The 19,543-nt window shown below is 40.3% G+C and overlaps 1 protein-coding gene across 1 annotated transcript in view; it reads right to left on the bottom strand.

Annotated features, from left to right (window-relative positions):
- The window catches only part of mtnr1ab (melatonin receptor 1A b), a 33,461-nt gene extending 14,798 nt beyond the window's left edge, over nucleotides 1-18,663 (bottom strand). The window contains exon 1 of the mRNA XM_021583503.3: nucleotides 18,270-18,663. Coding sequence (XP_021439178.1) covers nucleotides 18,270-18,456 — 187 coding nt within the window. The 5' untranslated portion in view covers nucleotides 18,457-18,663. The remainder of the gene's footprint in view (nucleotides 1-18,269) is intronic.
- Between the last annotated feature and the right edge of the window lie 880 nt (nucleotides 18,664-19,543).

The following is a 19,543-nucleotide window of genomic DNA, read 5'->3' as shown; positions in this document are numbered from 1 at the left end:
CACATCAAGTGGAGCTGGAGTCCCACTCTATTTAACATAAACTGTAGATGTGTAATGTGTAACAGAGTTCCCCTTGAATAAGCAGTGAGCTTCAGTTGATATGACTGCCCCAGGCACCCAATTCACATCAGACCCACTAAGAGAGACTGGGATAGAAGAAAGCAGTAGAGAACAGCTCTACTCTACACTGCTCTGCTCTACACTACTCTGCTCTACACTACTATGCTCTGCTCTGCTCTACACTACTCTGTTCTACACTACTGTGCTCTGCTCTACACTACTCTGCTCTGCTGTACTTTACTCTACACTGCTCTGCTCTACTCTGCTCTGCTCTACTCTACTCTGCTCTACACTACTCTGCTCTGCTCTACACTGCTCTGCTGTACTTTACTCTACACTGCTCTGCTCTGCTCTACTCTACTCTGCTCTGCTCTACACTACTCTGCTCTGCTCTACACTACTCTGCGCTCTACTCTGCTGTACTTTACTCTACACTACTCTGCTCTACTCTGCTCTACACTACTCTGCTCTACTCACACTGCTCTGCTCTACACTACTCTATGCTCTACTCTGCTCTACTCTGCTGTACTCTACACTACTCTGCTCTGCTGTACTCTACTCCACTCTGCTCTATTCTGCTCTACACTACTCTGCTCTACACTACTCTGCTCTACTCACACTACTCTACTCTACACTACTCTGCTCTGCTCTACACTACTATGCTCTGCTCTACACTACTATACTCTGCTGTACTTTACTCTACACTGCTCTGCTCTACTCTACTCTGCTCTACACTACTCTGCTCTACACTACCCTGCTATACTCTACACTACTCTGCACTACTGTGTTCTGCTCTACACTACTCTGCTCTACTCACACTACTCTGCTCTACACTACTCTGCTCTACACTATTCTGCTCTACACTACTCAGCTCTACACTACTCTGCTCTGCTGTACTCTACTCTGCTCTGCTCTATTCTGCTCTACACTACCCTGCTTTACTACACTACTCTGCACTACTCTGTTCTGCTCTACACTACTCTGCTCTACTCACACTACTCTGCTCTACACTATTCTGCTCTACACTACTCTGCTCTACACTACTCTGCTCTACACTACTATGCTCTACACTACTCTGCTCTACATTACCCTGCTATACTCTACACTACTCTGGACTACTCTGTTCTGCTCTACCCTACTCTGATCTACTCACACTACTCTGCTCTACACTACTCTGCTCTACACTATTCTGCTCTACACTACTCTGCTCTACACTACTCTGCTCTACTCTACACTACTCTGCGGTACTCTGCTCTGCTCTATTCTGCTCTACACTACCCTGCTTTACTCTACACTACTCTGTTCTGCTCTACACTACTATGCTCTACTCACACTACTCTGCTCTACACTACACTGCTCCGCTCTACACTATTCTGCTCTACACTACTCTGCTCTACACTACTTTATGCTCTACTCTGCTGTACTTTACTCTACACTGCTCTGCTCTACTCTACACTACTCTGCTCTACACTACTCTACTCTACTCTGCTCTATTCTGCTCTACACTACTCTGCTCTGCTGTACTCTACTCTGCTCTACACTGCTCTGCTCTACACTACTCTACTTTTCTCTGCTCTACACTACTCTACTTTTCTCTGCTCTACACTACACTACTCTACTTTACTCTGCTCTCCTCTACACTACTCTGCTCTACTCTACTTTTCTCTGCTCTACTCAGATACTTTTGTGTTTTGTTGTTTTGCTCAGTGCAAAACAAAACAGATGCTCAGTTCTGCTAACTTGATCTCAAATGACATGTAACATTTCCAAGGTCTCTCTCTTGGTTGTGGCGCTGTATACAGAGGAACAGCAGAACCTTAAGCTGCATATTAGTTCCATAAGCGGACGGTGAGTGAGGTGAGCTGGTGCATTGGTTATTGTCAGAGTGACGCTGTAGTTACCCAGGGTGTGTTAAGATCATTCTTACCAAGCAGCCCATGCTGACTAATGCAAACAGACAGTGGTGGCACAGTATACAGAGTCTCACAAGCTTAATTTGTTTAATAGAGAAAAGAGACAGCGTGGGGCGCGAGCGGAGCAACTGTGGCGTGTCATTCAGGAACAATGAGAGTGCAATTAGGTTCTAAATACATGCTTGGTTGGGGCTTTGTTGGATATATTATGTGGCTGTGGCAGGGTGTGTGTTTTGAGTCTAGTGGGAGGGAGTGTCTGCTCTGGTCATTACGTATTCCTCTGTGGACCAGGGGGACAGTTTCACAGCACACTGGACAAACAGAATGAACAGGAGGCTAATGGGAGTGTTGGTGGGTAGGGGGTAGGGGGGGCCCCAGAACATACAGTAGATACTGGAGGAAGAGATGGTGGTGGAGACAGAACAATAGCGGTACGTACCAACCAATTACCTTATATGGTGTATCTTTAGAATGAAACATCACAGGCCAAAGTAAAGATAGTGCCTAAAAACAGAAAAACAAAAGCCTACTCATCCTGAGAAAATAACATTGTCTTATAAGGTCTCATTCAGTTAATGAAGTGTAGCTGTCCAGATGGGAAATACTGCTAGACCTTACCTCCAGGTCTAATGTCACATGGCCACGGGATCGATGAGTGAATCAATGAAATACATGTAAAGACACAAGAACAAAACCATAATGACCTCTGCCACTCCTTGTCTCTCATATGCAGAGAAAGAGAGAGAATTTGTGAATTTTTATTAGGATCCCCATTAGCTAATGCCTTAACGTTAGCTAATCTTCCTGGGGTCCAACACCAATTAATAAGACATTACAAACAATTACAAATTATGACTTTACAAACATTTAACAAGTAGACAATACAGACAATTAAAATACCTGACAGGAAACACATTTAACATTCAGTTGATACTTTCTATTTCCTGTCCAGTCATATGGTCTATCACATTAGATGTTCTTTCTATTTTCTGTCCAGTCATATGGTCTATCTCATTAGACGTTATTTCTATTTCCTGTCCAGTCATATGGTCTATCTCATTAGATGTTCTTTAATTTTTTTCTTCATGGTTGATTTACTTTTTTACCTGAGAAATATGGATTGGTAAAGAGTTCCATTCAGCTATGGCTCTATATAAAACTGTAGATTTAAGATGATTTGTCCTTGGCTTGGGTTGTCTTAGATGCCCTGAATTTACCTGTCTGGTTTGGTGGTTATGCATGTTTAATTTGTTTATTTAACCTTTATACGGATAGAGCAATGAAGAGCTAATCTGGCAGCCCTGTTTCGGGTGATTTGGAGCTTTTTTATATGTTTCTTTGCTGCAGATGACCATATAACCAGACAGTACTCTAAGTGTGATAGGACCAGACAGTACTCTAAGTGTGATAGGACCAGGGATTGACCATATAACCAGACAGTACTCTAAGTGTGATAGGACCAGGGATTGACCATATAACCAGACAGTACTCTAAGTGTGATAGGACCAGACAGTACTCTAAGTGTGATAGGACCAGGGATTGACCATATAACCAGACAGTACTCTAAGTGTGATAGGACCAGGGATTGACCATATAACCAGACAGTACTCTAAGTGTGATAGGACCAGTGATTGACCATATAACCAGACAGTACTCTAAGTGTGATAGGACCAGGGATGAACCATATAACCAGACAGTACTCTAAGTGTGATAGGACCAGGGATAAACCATATAACCAGACAGTACTCTAAGTGTGATAGAACCAGGGATAAACCATATAACCAGACAGTACTCTAAGTGTGATAGGACCAGACAGTACTCTAAGTGTGATAGGACCAGGGATTGACCATATAACTGGAAAGTACTCTAAGTGTGATAGGACCAGGGATTGACCATATAACCAGACAGTACTCTAAGTGTGATAGGACCAGGGATTGACCATATAACTGGACAGTACTCTAAGTGTGATAGAACCAGGGATAAACCATATAACCAGACAGTACTCTAAGTGTGATAGGACCAGGGATTGACCATATAACCAGACAGTACTCTAAGTGTGATAGGACCAGGGATTGACCATATAACTGGACAGTACTCTAAGTGTGATAGAACCAGGGATAAACCATATAACCAGACAGTACTGTAAGTGTGATAGGACCAGACAGTACTCTAAGTGTGATAGGACCAGGGATTGACCATATAACCAGACAGTACTCTAAGTGTGATAGGACCAGACAGTACTCTAAGTGTGATAGGACCAGGGATTGACCATATAACTGGACAGTACTCTAAGTGTGATAGGACCAGACAGTACTCTAAGTGTGATAGGACCAGGGATTGACCATATAACTGGACAGTACTCTAAGTGTGATAGGACCAGGGATTGACCATATAACCAGACAGTACTCTAAGTGTGATAGGACCAGACAGTACTCTAAGTGTGATAGGACCAGGGATTGACCATATAACTGGACAGTACTCTAAGTGTGATAGGACCAGGGATTGACCATATAACCAGACAGTACTCTAAGTGTGATAGGACCAGGCAGTACTCTAAGTGTGATAGGACCAGGGATTGACCATATAACCAGACAGTACTCTAAGTGTGATAGGACCAGGCAGTACTCTAAGTGTGATAGGACCAGGGATTGACCATATAACCAGACAGTACTCTAAGTGTGATAGGACCAGGGATTGACCATATAACTGGACAGTACTCTAAGTGTGATAGGACCAGGGATTGACCATATAACCAGACAGTACTCTAAGTGTGATAGGACCAGGGATTGACCATATAACCAGACAGTACTCTAAGTGTGATAGGACCAGGCAGTACTCTAAGTGTGATAGGACCAGTGATTGACCATATAACTGGAGAGTACTCTAAGTGTGATAGGACCAGGGATTGACCATATAACTGGACAGTACTCTAAGTGCGATAGGACCAGGGATTGACCATATAACTGGACAGTACTCTAAGTGTGATAGGACCAGGGATTGACCATATAACTGGACAGTACTCTAAGTGTGATAGGACCAGGGATTGACCATATAACCAGACAGTACTCTAAGTGTGATAGGACCAGGGATTGACCATATAACCAGACAGTACTCTAAGTGTGATAGGACCAGGGATAAACCATATAACCGGAGAGTACTCTAAGTGTGATAGGACCAGGGATTGACCATATAACCAGACAGTACTCTAAGTGTGATAGGACCAGGGATAAACCATATAACCAGACAGTACTCTAAGTGTGATAGGACCAGTGATTGACCATATAACTGGACAGTACTCTAAGTGTGATAGGACCAGGGATTGACCATATAACCAGACAGTACTCTAAGTGTGATAGGACCAGTGATTGACCATATAACCAGACAGTACTCTAAGTGTGATAGGACCAGTGATTGACCATATAACCAGACAGTACTCTAAGTGTGATAGGACCAGTGATTGACCATATAACCAGACAGTACTCTAAGTGTGATAGGACCAGGGATTGACCATATAACTGGACAGTACTCTAAGTGTGATAGGACCAGAGATAAACCATATAACCAGACAGTACTCTAAGTGTGATAGGACCAGGGATAAACCATATAACCAGACAGTACTCTAAGTGTGATAGGACCAGGGATTGACCATATAACTGGACAGTACTCTAAGTGTGATAGGACCAGGGATTGACCATATAACTGGACAGTACTCTAAGTGTGATAGGACCAGGGATTGACCATATAACCGGACAGTACTCTAAGTGTGATAGGACCAGGGATTGACCATATAACTGGACAGTACTCTAAGTGTGATAGGACCAGGGATTGACCATATAACCGGACAGTACTCTAAGTGTGATAGAACCAGGGATTGACCATATAACCAGACAGTACTCTAAGTGTGATAGGACCAGTGATTGACCATATAACCAGACAGTACTCTAAGTGTGATAGGACCAGGGATAAACCATATAACCAGACAGTACTCTAAGTGTGATAGGACCAGGGATTGACCATATAACCAGACAGTACTCTAAGTGTGATAGGACCAGGGATTGACCATATAACCAGACAGTACTCTAAGTGTGATAGGACCAGACAGTACTCTAAGTGTGATAGGACCAGGGATTGACCATATAACCAGACAGTACTCTAAGTGTGATAGGACCAGGGATTGACCATATAACCAGACAGTACTCTAAGTGTGATAGGACCAGTGATTGACCATATAACCAGACAGTACTCTAAGTGTGATAGGACCAGACAGTACTCTAAGTGTGATAGGACCAGGGATTGACCATATAACCAGACAGTACTCTAAGTGTGATAGGACCAGGGATGAACCATATAACCAGACAGTACTCTAAGTGTGATAGGACCAGGGATAAACCATATAACCAGACAGTACTCTAAGTGTGATAGAACCAGGGATAAACCATATAACCAGACAGTACTCTAAGTGTGATAGGACCAGACAGTACTCTAAGTGTGATAGGACCAGGGATTGACCATATAACTGGAAAGTACTCTAAGTGTGATAGGACCAGGGATTGACCATATAACCAGACAGTACTCTAAGTGTGATAGGACCAGGGATTGACCATATAACTGGACAGTACTCTAAGTGTGATAGAACCAGGGATAAACCATATAACCAGACAGTACTCTAAGTGTGATAGGACCAGGGATTGACCATATAACCAGACAGTACTCTAAGTGTGATAGGACCAGGGATTGACCATATAACTGGACAGTACTCTAAGTGTGATAGAACCAGGGATAAACCATATAACCAGACAGTACTGTAAGTGTGATAGGACCAGACAGTACTCTAAGTGTGATAGGACCAGGGATTGACCATATAACCAGACAGTACTCTAAGTGTGATAGGACCAGACAGTACTCTAAGTGTGATAGGACCAGGGATGTACCATATAACCAGACAGTACTCTAAGTGTGATAGGACCAGACAGTACTCTAAGTGTGATAGGACCAGGGATTGACCATATAACTGGACAGTACTCTAAGTGTGATAGGACCAGGGATGTACCATATAACCAGACAGTACTCTAAGTGTGATAGGACCAGACAGTACTCAAAGTGTGATAGGACCAGGGATTGACCATATAACTGGACAGTACTCTAAGTGTGATAGGACCAGGGATTGACCATTTAACCAGACAGTACTCTAAGTGTTATAGGACCAGGCAGTACTCTAAGTGTGATAGGACCAGGGATTGACCATATAACCAGACAGTACTCTAAGTGTGATAGGACCAGGCAGTACTCTAAGTGTGATAGGACCAGGGATTGACCATATAACCAGACAGTACTCTAAGTGTGATAGGACCAGGGATGAACCATATAACCAGACAGTACTCTAAGTGTGATAGGACCAGGGATAAACCATATAACCAGACAGTACTCTAAGTGTGATAGAACCAGGGATAAACCATATAACCAGACAGTACTCTAAGTGTGATAGGACCAGACAGTACTCTAAGTGTGATAGGACCAGGGATTGACCATATAACTGGAAAGTACTCTAAGTGTGATAGGACCAGGGATTGACCATATAACCAGACAGTACTCTAAGTGTGATAGGACCAGGGATTGACCATATAACTGGACAGTACTCTAAGTGTGATAGAACCAGGGATAAACCATATAACCAGACAGTACTCTAAGTGTGATAGGACCAGGGATTGACCATATAACCAGACAGTACTCTAAGTGTGATAGGACCAGGGATTGACCATATAACTGGACAGTACTCTAAGTGTGATAGAACCAGGGATAAACCATATAACCAGACAGTACTGTAAGTGTGATAGGACCAGACAGTACTCTAAGTGTGATAGGACCAGGGATTGACCATATAACTGGACAGTACTCTAAGTGTGATAGGACCAGGGATTGACCATATAACCAGACAGTACTCTAAGTGTGATAGGACCAGACAGTACTCTAAGTGTGATAGGACCAGGGATTGACCATATAACTGGACAGTACTCTAAGTGTGATAGGACCAGACAGTACTCTAAGTGTGATAGGACCAGGGATTGACCATATAACTGGACAGTACTCTAAGTGTGATAGGACCAGGGATGTACCATATAACCAGACAGTACTCTAAGTGTGATAGGACCAGACAGTACTCAAAGTGTGATAGGACCAGGGATTGACCATATAACTGGACAGTACTCTAAGTGTGATAGGACCAGGGATTGACCATTTAACCAGACAGTACTCTAAGTGTTATAGGACCAGGCAGTACTCTAAGTGTGATAGGACCAGGGATTGACCATATAACCAGACAGTACTCTAAGTGTGATAGGACCAGGCAGTACTCTAAGTGTGATAGGACCAGGGATTGACCATATAACCAGACAGTACTCTAAGTGTGATAGGACCAGGGATTGACCATATAACTGGACAGTACTCTAAGTGTGATAGGACCAGGGATTGACCATATAACCAGACAGTACTCTAAGTGTGATAGGACCAGGGATTGACCATATAACCAGACAGTACTCTAAGTGTGATAGGACCAGGCAGTACTCTAAGTGTGATAGGACCAGTGATTGACCATATAACTGGACAGTACTCTAAGTGTGATAGGACCAGGGATTGACCATATAACTGGACAGTACTCTAAGTGTGATAGGACCAGGGATTGACCATATAACCAGACAGTACTCTAAGTGTGATAGGACCAGGGATTGACCATATAACCAGACAGTACTCTAAGTGTGATAGGACCAGGGATAAACCATATAACCGGAGAGTACTCTAAGTGTGATAGGACCAGGGATTGACCATATAACCAGACAGTACTCTAAGTGTGATAGGACCAGGGATAAACCATATAACCAGACAGTACTCTAAGTGTGATAGGACCAGTGATTGACCATATAACTGGACAGTACTCTAAGTGTGATAGGACCAGGGATTGACCATATAACCAGACAGTACTCTAAGTGTGATAGGACCAGTGATTGACCATATAACCAGACAGTACTCTAAGTGTGATAGGACCAGTGATTGACCATATAACCAGACAGTACTCTAAGTGTGATAGGACCAGTGATTGACCATATAACCAGACAGTACTCTAAGTGTGATAGGACCAGGGATTGACCATATAACTGGACAGTACTCTAAGTGTGATAGGACCAGGGATAAACCATATAACCAGACAGTACTCTAAGTGTGATAGGACCAGGGATAAACCATATAACCGGACAGTACTCTAAGTGTGATAGGACCAGGGATTGACCATATAACTGGACAGTACTCTAAGTGTGATAGGACCAGGGATTGACCATATAACCGGACAGTACTCTAAGTGTGATAGAACCAGGGATTGACCATATAACCAGACAGTACTCTAAGTGTGATAGGACCAGTGATTGACCATATAACCAGACAGTACTCTAAGTGTGATAGGACCAGGGATAAACCATATAACCAGACAGTACTCTAAGTGTGATAGGACCAGGGATTGACCATATAACCAGACAGTACTCTAAGTGTGATAGGACCAGGGATTGACCATATAACCAGACAGTACTCTAAGTGTGATAGGACCAGGGATTGACCATATAACCAGACAGTACTCTAAGTGTGATAGAACCAGGGATAAACCATATAACTGGACAGTACTCTAAGTGTGATAGGACCAGGGATAAACCACATAACCGGACAGTACTCTAAGTGTGATAGGACCAGTGATTGACCATATAACTGGACGGTACTCTAAATGTGATAGGACCAGGGATTGACCATATAACCAGACAGTACTCTAAGTGTGATAGGACCAGGGATTGACCATATAACCAGACAGTACTCTAAGTGTGATAGGACCAGGCAGTACTCTAAGTGTGATAGGACCAGTGATTGACCATATAACTGGACAGTACTCTAAGTGTGATAGGACCAGGGATTGACCATATAACTGGACAGTACTCTAAGTGTGATAGGACCAGGGATTGACCATATAACCAGACAGTACTCTAAGTGTGATAGGACCAGGGATTGACCATATAACCAGACAGTACTCTAAGTGTGATAGGACCAGGGATAAACCATATAACCGGAGAGTACTCTAAGTGTGATAGGACCAGGGATTGACCATATAACCAGACAGTACTCTAAGTGTGATAGGACCAGGGATAAACCATATAACCAGACAGTACTCTAAGTGTGATAGGACCAGTGATTGACCATATAACTGGACAGTACTCTAAGTGTGATAGGACCAGGGATTGACCATATAACCAGACAGTACTCTAAGTGTGATAGGACCAGTGATTGACCATATAACCAGACAGTACTCTAAGTGTGATAGGACCAGTGATTGACCATATAACCAGACAGTACTCTAAGTGTGATAGGACCAGTGATTGACCATATAACCAGACAGTACTCTAAGTGTGATAGGACCAGGGATTGACCATATAACTGGACAGTACTCTAAGTGTGATAGGACCAGGGATAAACCATATAACCAGACAGTACTCTAAGTGTGATAGGACCAGGGATAAACCATATAACCGGACAGTACTCTAAGTGTGATAGGACCAGGGATTGACCATATAACTGGACAGTACTCTAAGTGTGATAGGACCAGGGATTGACCATATAACCGGACAGTACTCTAAGTGTGATAGAACCAGGGATTGACCATATAACCAGACAGTACTCTAAGTGTGATAGGACCAGTGATTGACCATATAACCAGACAGTACTCTAAGTGTGATAGGACCAGGGATAAACCATATAACCAGACAGTACTCTAAGTGTGATAGGACCAGGGATTGACCATATAACCAGACAGTACTCTAAGTGTGATAGGACCAGGGATTGACCATATAACCAGACAGTACTCTAAGTGTGATAGGACCAGGGATTGACCATATAACCAGACAGTACTCTAAGTGTGATAGAACCAGGGATAAACCATATAACTGGACAGTACTCTAAGTGTGATAGGACCAGGGATAAACCACATAACCGGACAGTACTCTAAGTGTGATAGGACCAGTGATTGACCATATAACTGGACGGTACTCTAAATGTGATAGGACCAGGGATTGACCATATAACCGGACAGTAATCTAAGTGTGATAGGACCAGGGATTGACCATATAACCGGACAGTACTCTAAGTGTGATAGGACCAGGGATAAACCATATAACCGGACAGTACTCTAAGTGTGATAGGACCAGGGATTGACCATATAACTGGACAGTACTCTAAGTGTGATAGGACCAGGGATTAACCATATAACTGGATAGTACTCTAAGTGTGATAGGACCAGGGATTGAATCACCTGATTCAGAGTGTTAGATGTTACATACTCTGAAAATTTTCTTGTAACAGCAATTCCCATACCCATCTTAATAACAATATTATGTATGTGTTCTGACCATGATAAAGCTGCATCCAACATGACAACTAGTAGTTAACATTTTTCGTTTGCTCTACATGCATTCTATTCATCAACAAATTCAATTGGGGGTCATCAGCAAGCAAATATCTTCAACCAAATACAATACATTTAGTTTTAGAAATGTTCAACACCAATTTGTTCATATCAACCCACCATTCTTAGTTCACTACTCAGTACATCTTTTAGCAAGAGAGGGAGAGAGGGAGAGAAAGAGGCATGGGGGTGAGAGCGAGGCGTGGAGGAGAGAAAGAGGCGTGGGGAGAGAGAGAGAGAGGCATGGGAGGCAGAGAGAGAGAGGCGTGGGGGAGAGAGAGAGGCGTGGGAGGCAGAGAGAGAGCGAGGAATGGGGGAGAGAGAGAGAGGCGTGGGGGAGAGAGAGAGAGAGGCGTGGGGGAGAGAGAGAGCGAGGCATAGGGGAGAGAGAGGCGTGGCAGGCAGAGAGAGAGTGAGGCGTGGGGGAAAGAGAGAGAGGCGTGGGGGAGAGAGAGAGAGAGGCGTGGGGAGAGAGAGCGAGGTGTGGGGAGAGAGAGGCGTGGGGAGAGAGAGAGAGAGGCGTGGGAGGCAGAGAGAGGGAGGCATTGGGAGAGAGAGCGAGGAGTGGCGAGAGAGAGCGAGGTGTGGGGAGAGAGAGCGATGTGTGGGGAGAGAGAGGCGTGGGGAGAGAGAGGTGTGGGAGGGAGAGAGAAAGGGAGGCATTGGGAGAGAGAGCGAGGCGTGGGGGAGGGAGAGAGAGAGACGTGGGGGAGAGAGAGAGGCGTGGGGGGAGAGGGAGAGACGTGGGGGAGGGAGAGAGAGACGTGGAGGAGAGAGAGACAATTGCAAAAATGTAATTTGAGGCTACTACTATACTCCCTCCTGCACTAAATTTACAAACACTTCTAAAATTGCTGACAATAATTTTTACAATATCAGAAAATATTTAGCTGACTTTAAACGGGCAATTCAATTTTCTCCGTGCTTATCAGTACGTTATATTTAAGCACTTAACTTTATGGTAATTGGCAACAATTTATATTCATTCCAGGTAAGTACTGTATTGGTTGCATATATATTAGGGATAGCATTGAACTGGACTCACCTGGTCAGTCTATGTCATGGAGAGCTGGTGTTTCAGTATCCAGGAGTCACAGTCAGAGTTAACAGCATGTAGGCTCTACAATACATTATGCACATATACTGTATATTCTCCTAAATAAATAAACCATAAAGTGACTGTATTTATATCTAAACGTTATGTTATAAAGCACTCATGAATAATCTGGAGGCTGCCATTCCCCCTTTGGTGCAGATTAAAGAATGCAATATGAATACATTTATAGATTAAACTGTGACTGTACTTTGTAGCAAAGGTGACTCCCCAGGCCAGAAAATTATCAACACGAAGCCATCCTGTCTAACTGGCAGAGGAGGAGGGTACCAGAAGGTTTGGTGGTAGCACCAGCGATAACCCCTCCACGAACACGACACAAGAGAAACTATCGTCTGGGTCCAATGTTGCTTATTATGATGTTGCTTGTTATGATGTTGCTTGTTATGATGTTGCTTGTTATGATGTTGCTTGTTATGATGTTGCTTGTTATGATGTTGCTCGTTCGGAGGTCTTTATCCCTTTTTCTTTTTATGTATTATGTGTGTATTGTTATTGTTATTGTATTGTTATTGTATTGTTATTTTATTGTTATTGTATTGTTATTTTATTGTTATTGTATTGTTATTGTATTGTTATTGTATTATTTTATTGTTATTGTATTGTTATTGTATTGTTATTGTATTGTTATTGTATTGTTATTGTATTGTTATTGTATTGTTATTTTATTGTTATTGTATTGTTATTTTATTGTTATTGTAGTATTATTGTATTGTTATTGTATTGTTATTTTATTGTTATTGTATTGTTATTTTATTGTTATTGTATTGTTATTGTATTGTTATTTTATTGTTATTGTATTGTTATTTTATTGTTATTGTATTGTTATTGTATTGTTATTTTATTGTTATTGTATTGTTATTGTATTGTTATTGTATTGTTATTTTATTGTTATTGTATTGTTATTGTATTGTTATTGTATTGTTATTTTATTGTTATTGTATTGTTATTGTGGTGTTATTTTATTGTTATTGTATTGTTATTGTATTGCTATAATATTGTTATTGTATTGTTATTTTATTGTTATTGTATTGTTATTGTATTGTTATTTTATTGTTATTGTATTGTTATTGTATTGTTATTGTATTGTTATGTTATTGTTATTTTATTGTTATTGTATTGTTATTGTATTGTTATTGTATTGTTATTGTATTGTTATTGTATTGTTATTGTATTGTTATTTTATTGTTATTGCATTGTTATTGTATTGTTATTGTATTGTTATTGTATTGTTATTGCATTGTTATTGTATTGTTATTGTATTGTTATTGCATTGTTATTGTATTGTTATTGCATTGTTATTGCATTGTTATTGTATTGTTATTGTATTGTTATTGTATTGTTATTGTATTGTTATTGTATTGTTATTTTATTGTTATTGCATTGTTATTGTATTGTTATTATATTGTTATTGTATTGTTATTGCATTGTTATTGCATTGTTATTGTATTGTTATTTTATTGTTATTGCATTGTTATTGTATTGTTATTGTATTGTTATTGTATTGTTATTGCATTGTTATTGCATTGTTATTGTATTGTTATTGCATTGTTATTGCATTGTTATTGCATTGTTATTGTATTGTTATTGCATTGTTATTGCATTGTTATTGCATTGTTATTGTATTGTTATTGTATTGTTATTGCATTGTTATTGTATTGTTATTGTATTGTTATTGTATTGTTATTGCATTGTTATTGCATTGTTATTGTATTGTTATTGCATTGTTATTGTATTGTTATTGTATTGTTATTGCATTGTTATTGTATTGTTATTGTATTGTTATTGTATTGTTATTGTATTGTTATTGTATTGTTATTGTATTGTTATTGCATTGTTATTGCATTGTTATTGCATTGTTATTGCATTGTTATTGCATTGTTATTGCATTGTTATTGTATTGTTATTGCATTGTTATTGCATTGTTATTGCATTGTTATTGTATTGTTATTGTATTGTTATTGCATTGTTATTGTATTGTTATTGCATTGTTATTGCATTGTTATTGTATTGTTATTGCATTGTTATTGCATTGTTATTGTATTGTTATTGTATTGTTATTGTATTGTTATTGCATTGTTATTGCATTGTTATTGCATTGTTATTGTATTGTTATTGTATTGTTATTGTATTGTTATTGTATTGTTATTGCATTGTTATTGCATTGTTATTGCATTGTTATTGTATTGTTATTGTATTGTTATTGTATTGTTATTGCATTGTTATTGTATTGTTATTGTATTGTTATTGTATTGTTATTGTATTGTTATTGCATTGTTATTGCATTGTTATTGTATTGTTATTTTATTGTTATTGCATTGTTATTGCATTGTTATTGTATTGCTAGATATTGCTGACTGTTGGAGCTACAAACATAAACATTTTGCTGCACCTGCAATAACATGTGTACATTTAGATTTTATTGATCTGTTTGATAAGGAGCCAATTACCTGCTGCTGCTAAAAATAGTGGCCTAAGCAGCAATACGATTGTGTTCCGTTCATGTGGTAACCCAAGGTTCCAACAATGAAGGTTAACTCAAATGAAAAGGACATGGAATAAAATAACAGCAGCTCTACAGAATAAATGTTGGCTTTACAACTAGGGTTACAATCTTTCAGGAACTTTCAATAAATTACCTGGTTTACCAGAAATCCCCCCACCAAGATTTCTGGAAAACCAGTGAATTTATTGAAAGTTCTCGGCATTTTGCAACCCTACTCATGACACTTACAGCACTACAGTACCTGCACCAATACCAGTCAATGTTGCCCTTTTGCAAAGTGATTTTTAATCTAGAGGATCATTAAATTGCCACTTGAGCCTCCACAACAACACACACCTGTCTGTATAATGCAGTGTGACCGTACACAGTAGCTAGCCTGTTTCACACATCACTCATATCTTCTCTGTGATTTAGAACAGAATAAGGTTACAGTAATGAGGATAAATCTACTCTGTGATCAATGTTCCCTCAGCTCCCCCGGGACTGCCGCGCAGAAGAAATATCAGCCTGCACAGAGAATTATGAGGTTGAACTTCACTTAACTTTCTAGAGTTTTCCCCATTAGTTAGCACTATCAATGTTTCCTTTTACTGTGGGAATTGTGATCGATTCAACGCAATATTAGCCACTTTCAATGCAACATACCAAAACAAAATGCCATAACCAATCAAAGCTGCAGGAGGCATATATGCAAATAGAACATTGCCATATATGGATCTGTGGCCATTCACTTTGAACTGGACTGTGTTTACAGCATAAGCACAAGAGCTGCATGTGGCCACGTGTGCACATTTCTTCATATCCTTTGCTAGATAGCGAGTTATTAGCCCAGTTATAGATAATTTGTAATCAGCAATGGGGGAGTGATTGCTCCTTCAAGAGCACAAAACATGTACACTTCTAGACATCTTTGAATGCGAGTCAGGTAAAGAGTTTTTTTTGTCTTAAAGGGGCAGTGTTGTATTTTGAGAGAGGCTTGAATAAGCTAAGTAGCCAATAGGCAGAGGGTAGCATCATTTCTCTGATTCTCTGTAACAATGGTATGGGAATAATGATGCATTTTATTTTGTGAAGTGTTTCTTGCATCAAACAACACAACAACATTTTCAGTCACCTCCTTTATATGAAGAACAAGTGGATAAACAGGTTAATCTCAAGCCCTGTATGGTTTTTTCCCCCAAAAGTCTCATGGAATGTTACCTGAATGATATAACAGCTATTTACATATTAAAATGCTATGGGATGCATTTTCTCCATTGTAGGCCTACCAGCCACTACATTATGATAAAATAGCTACAGTAGCCTACTTGACTACTGTTCAAACTGTAACTTAAAGCGGGTACAGCTTCAGTGTTCAAAGTAAACCCATGCTGGAAGTTGCACAGAATTTTCACACTGTTCGAGTTTGCGCTCAGCAGACCTAACATTTTCTCAGTACCAACGTTTTTTTGAGGGAACATTGTCTGTGATGTTGAACAGAATAAGGCGACAGTAATGAGGATAGATCTACTCTGTGAAGCTGAACAGAATAAAGTGACAGTAATGAGGATAGATTTTCTCTGTGATGCTGAACAGAATGAGGTTACAGTAATGAGGATAGATCTACTCTGTGATGCTGAACAGAATAAAGTGACAGTAATGAGGATAGATTTTCTCTGTGATGCTGAACAGAATGAGGTTACAGTAATGAGGATAGATCTACTCTGTGAAGCTGAACAGAATAAAGTGACAGTAATGAGGATAGATTTTCTCTGTGATGCTGAACAGAATGAGGTTACAGTAATGAGGCTAGATCTACTCTGTGATGCTCAACAGAATAAAGTGACAGTAATGAGGATAGATCTACTCTGTGAAGATGAATAGAATAAAGTGACAGTAATGAGGATAGATCTACTCTGTGAAGCTGAACAGAATAAAGTGACAGTAATGAGGATAGATCTACTCTGTGATGCTGAACAGAATGAGGTTACAGTAATGAGGATAGATCTACTCCGTGATGCTGAACAGAATGAGGTTACAGTAATGAGGATAGATTTTTTCTGTGAAGGTGAACAGAATGAGGTTACAGTAATGATGATAGATTTTCTCCCGAGTGGCACAGACACCGCATCTCAGTGCAAGAAGTGTCACTGCAGTACCTGGTTCGAATCTTGGCTGCATCACATCTGGCTGTGATTGAGAATACCATAGGGCGGTGCACAATTGGCCCGGCGTTGCCAGGGTAGGCAGTCATTATAAATAAGAATTTGTTCTTAACTGACTTGCCTAGTTCAATAAATAAACACATTTAAAACATCTGCTCTGTGATGCTGAACAGAATGAGGTTACAATAATGAGAAGAGAATGAAAGGTCACTCTGAATCAGATATCATATTAACATGGCATAAGCCATGGCAAAATGTATAGAATTTGAGAAGAGTTGTTTTAAAACTGCAACATTTTCTCTACACCCCGTTGTAAAATGTGTAGCATTGCAGGAAATTAATTTTAGAATGTAGAGGACCGGGCCCTTGATACGTGCCCGGTCAGAAATTCGTCCATGATTACTACAAGTTTAGATAGCTGGGTAGACTAATTTACCAATCTAATTTTTTTTTGCTGACTTGGGCTAATTGAGTGACTGTCAGTGACTGACATAACACGAGGAACACTGCTGATGAAATTGCACCTTGTGTATTTTACTATTCTAACGCTCAACAGACTGAGTTCCTAAGTGAGGGTCTGTCGAGGGCCCTCTGCGACCGCCTATGTCGCTTATGCCCAGGGCCGGCAAGGCAGGACATCCACAGGACATCTCTGTGGCTTGTACTTATGCAGAATACAGATGTAGGATCTTAATTTGAGCCAGTTTGCTAAAGCAAGAAAATAATCCTGCAGCAACAGGAAGTGTGGGTTATGTGAATTATAATGAATTTACGGAGAATGTAGCAACCCCAACAAAAAAGTAAGAGAAAATCATGTCTGAAATATCAAAGGGGAAATTACAAACTTCAGAAGCCTTTTTAAACCTTGAATACACTACAAGTTTTTAATTTCCTGCATTACAGGAAAGTTCTCCTGCAACAGGGTGATACAACTAAGAAATGAAGATAGACAAATAAGTTTCCTTTTGTTGTAAAAGACTACAGCAAATGGCAGTATGCTTTTCAAAATACATACGTTTTATTGGGTTAGGCTACTTTGACTTACCTGCGTTTCTGAGTTTTTTGTTTCTGTACACGGAGATAATGACCAAGAGGTTGCCCAAAATATCAACGACAATGGTGAAAATCAGAAAGCATCCCAAAGTTGTCGCAACCCATGGAGGGCGATTCAGGTTAGTGTCGTGGGGGGCCACTGAAGAACCGTTCGTCAGACCGCTTTCATTTCTTATCATTTTATCGTATCTCTTCACCTTCTCTCAGTCTCGTAATACATCTCAGGTTTGCGCTCCATAGTAGCCGTCTTTGCGCAGCTGAAACTTCTATTTCACCTGTTGTAGCTTGGTCCTCTTCTGAGTGCCCAAGTTCAATTATTCTGCCACGACACGCAGCTACACTTTTATAGCCCTGCATCGTCTTCCATCACTTTGCGCGTCTGTCCCATTCCGCGGCAACTTCAGTGCCGGATTCCAAGACTAAACTGTAGCCTAAGTGGTGAAAATACTGACACCTAGTGGCCGAACGTGGTAAGCACTTCTCCACTCCATGTTTGACTGCTGGTGCTCAATTCATATCAAGTCTTCACGACGCTTTTCACTCGCACGAGTCTATCATTTATTAATGTGTTCATTCATTACTGTCAGTCATTCATGCTTTATTTATACCAAACCATAGATTTTATTAGAAGAGTGTATTACACTGTATTTATACTATTCTTTCCTTCTGTAATCTGTAGGGACCCTTTATTTTATACCACCCGCCACTGTTTCGGTAAACAGCTGAGGAATAGGGCTGGAGAAATGTAACCCCTTATCCAATTCATAGACAGACTGACCATCCATTACAACACAATTATAGTTTTAACCGTGTTTTGAGGGTATACAGTGATGGTTTACATTACAATAACATTGCTTACAAACAAAATAATAAAACAAGCTTATATGTTGGGTTCTGATGGGGTAAGACAGTTGAACTGATCTCATGAGGTTAAGTTATATTCTTGCAGAATCAATGGCTATACAGAACACAGTGCACAAAACATTATGAACACCTTCTCTTTCCATGACATGGACTGACCAGGTGAACCCAGAAGAAAGCTATGATCCCTTATTGATGTAACTTGTTAAATCCACTTCAATCAGTATAGATGAAGGGGAAGGAGGCATGTTAAAGAAGGTTTTTATGCTTTGTGACAATTGAGACATGGATTGTGTATGTGTGCCATTCAGAGGGTGAATGGGCAAGACGAGATCAAACACAGTATGTTAGTATGTGCCAGGCTCACCAGTTTGAGTGTGTCAAGAACTGCAACACTGCTGTTTT

Source organism: Oncorhynchus mykiss, chromosome 25 (assembly GCF_057628025.1).
Source record: "Oncorhynchus mykiss isolate SJ-2025 chromosome 25, ASM5762802v1, whole genome shotgun sequence".
Taxonomy (NCBI): Eukaryota; Metazoa; Chordata; class Actinopteri; order Salmoniformes; family Salmonidae; genus Oncorhynchus; species Oncorhynchus mykiss.
This window is presented reverse-complemented; position numbering and strand designations above follow the sequence as displayed.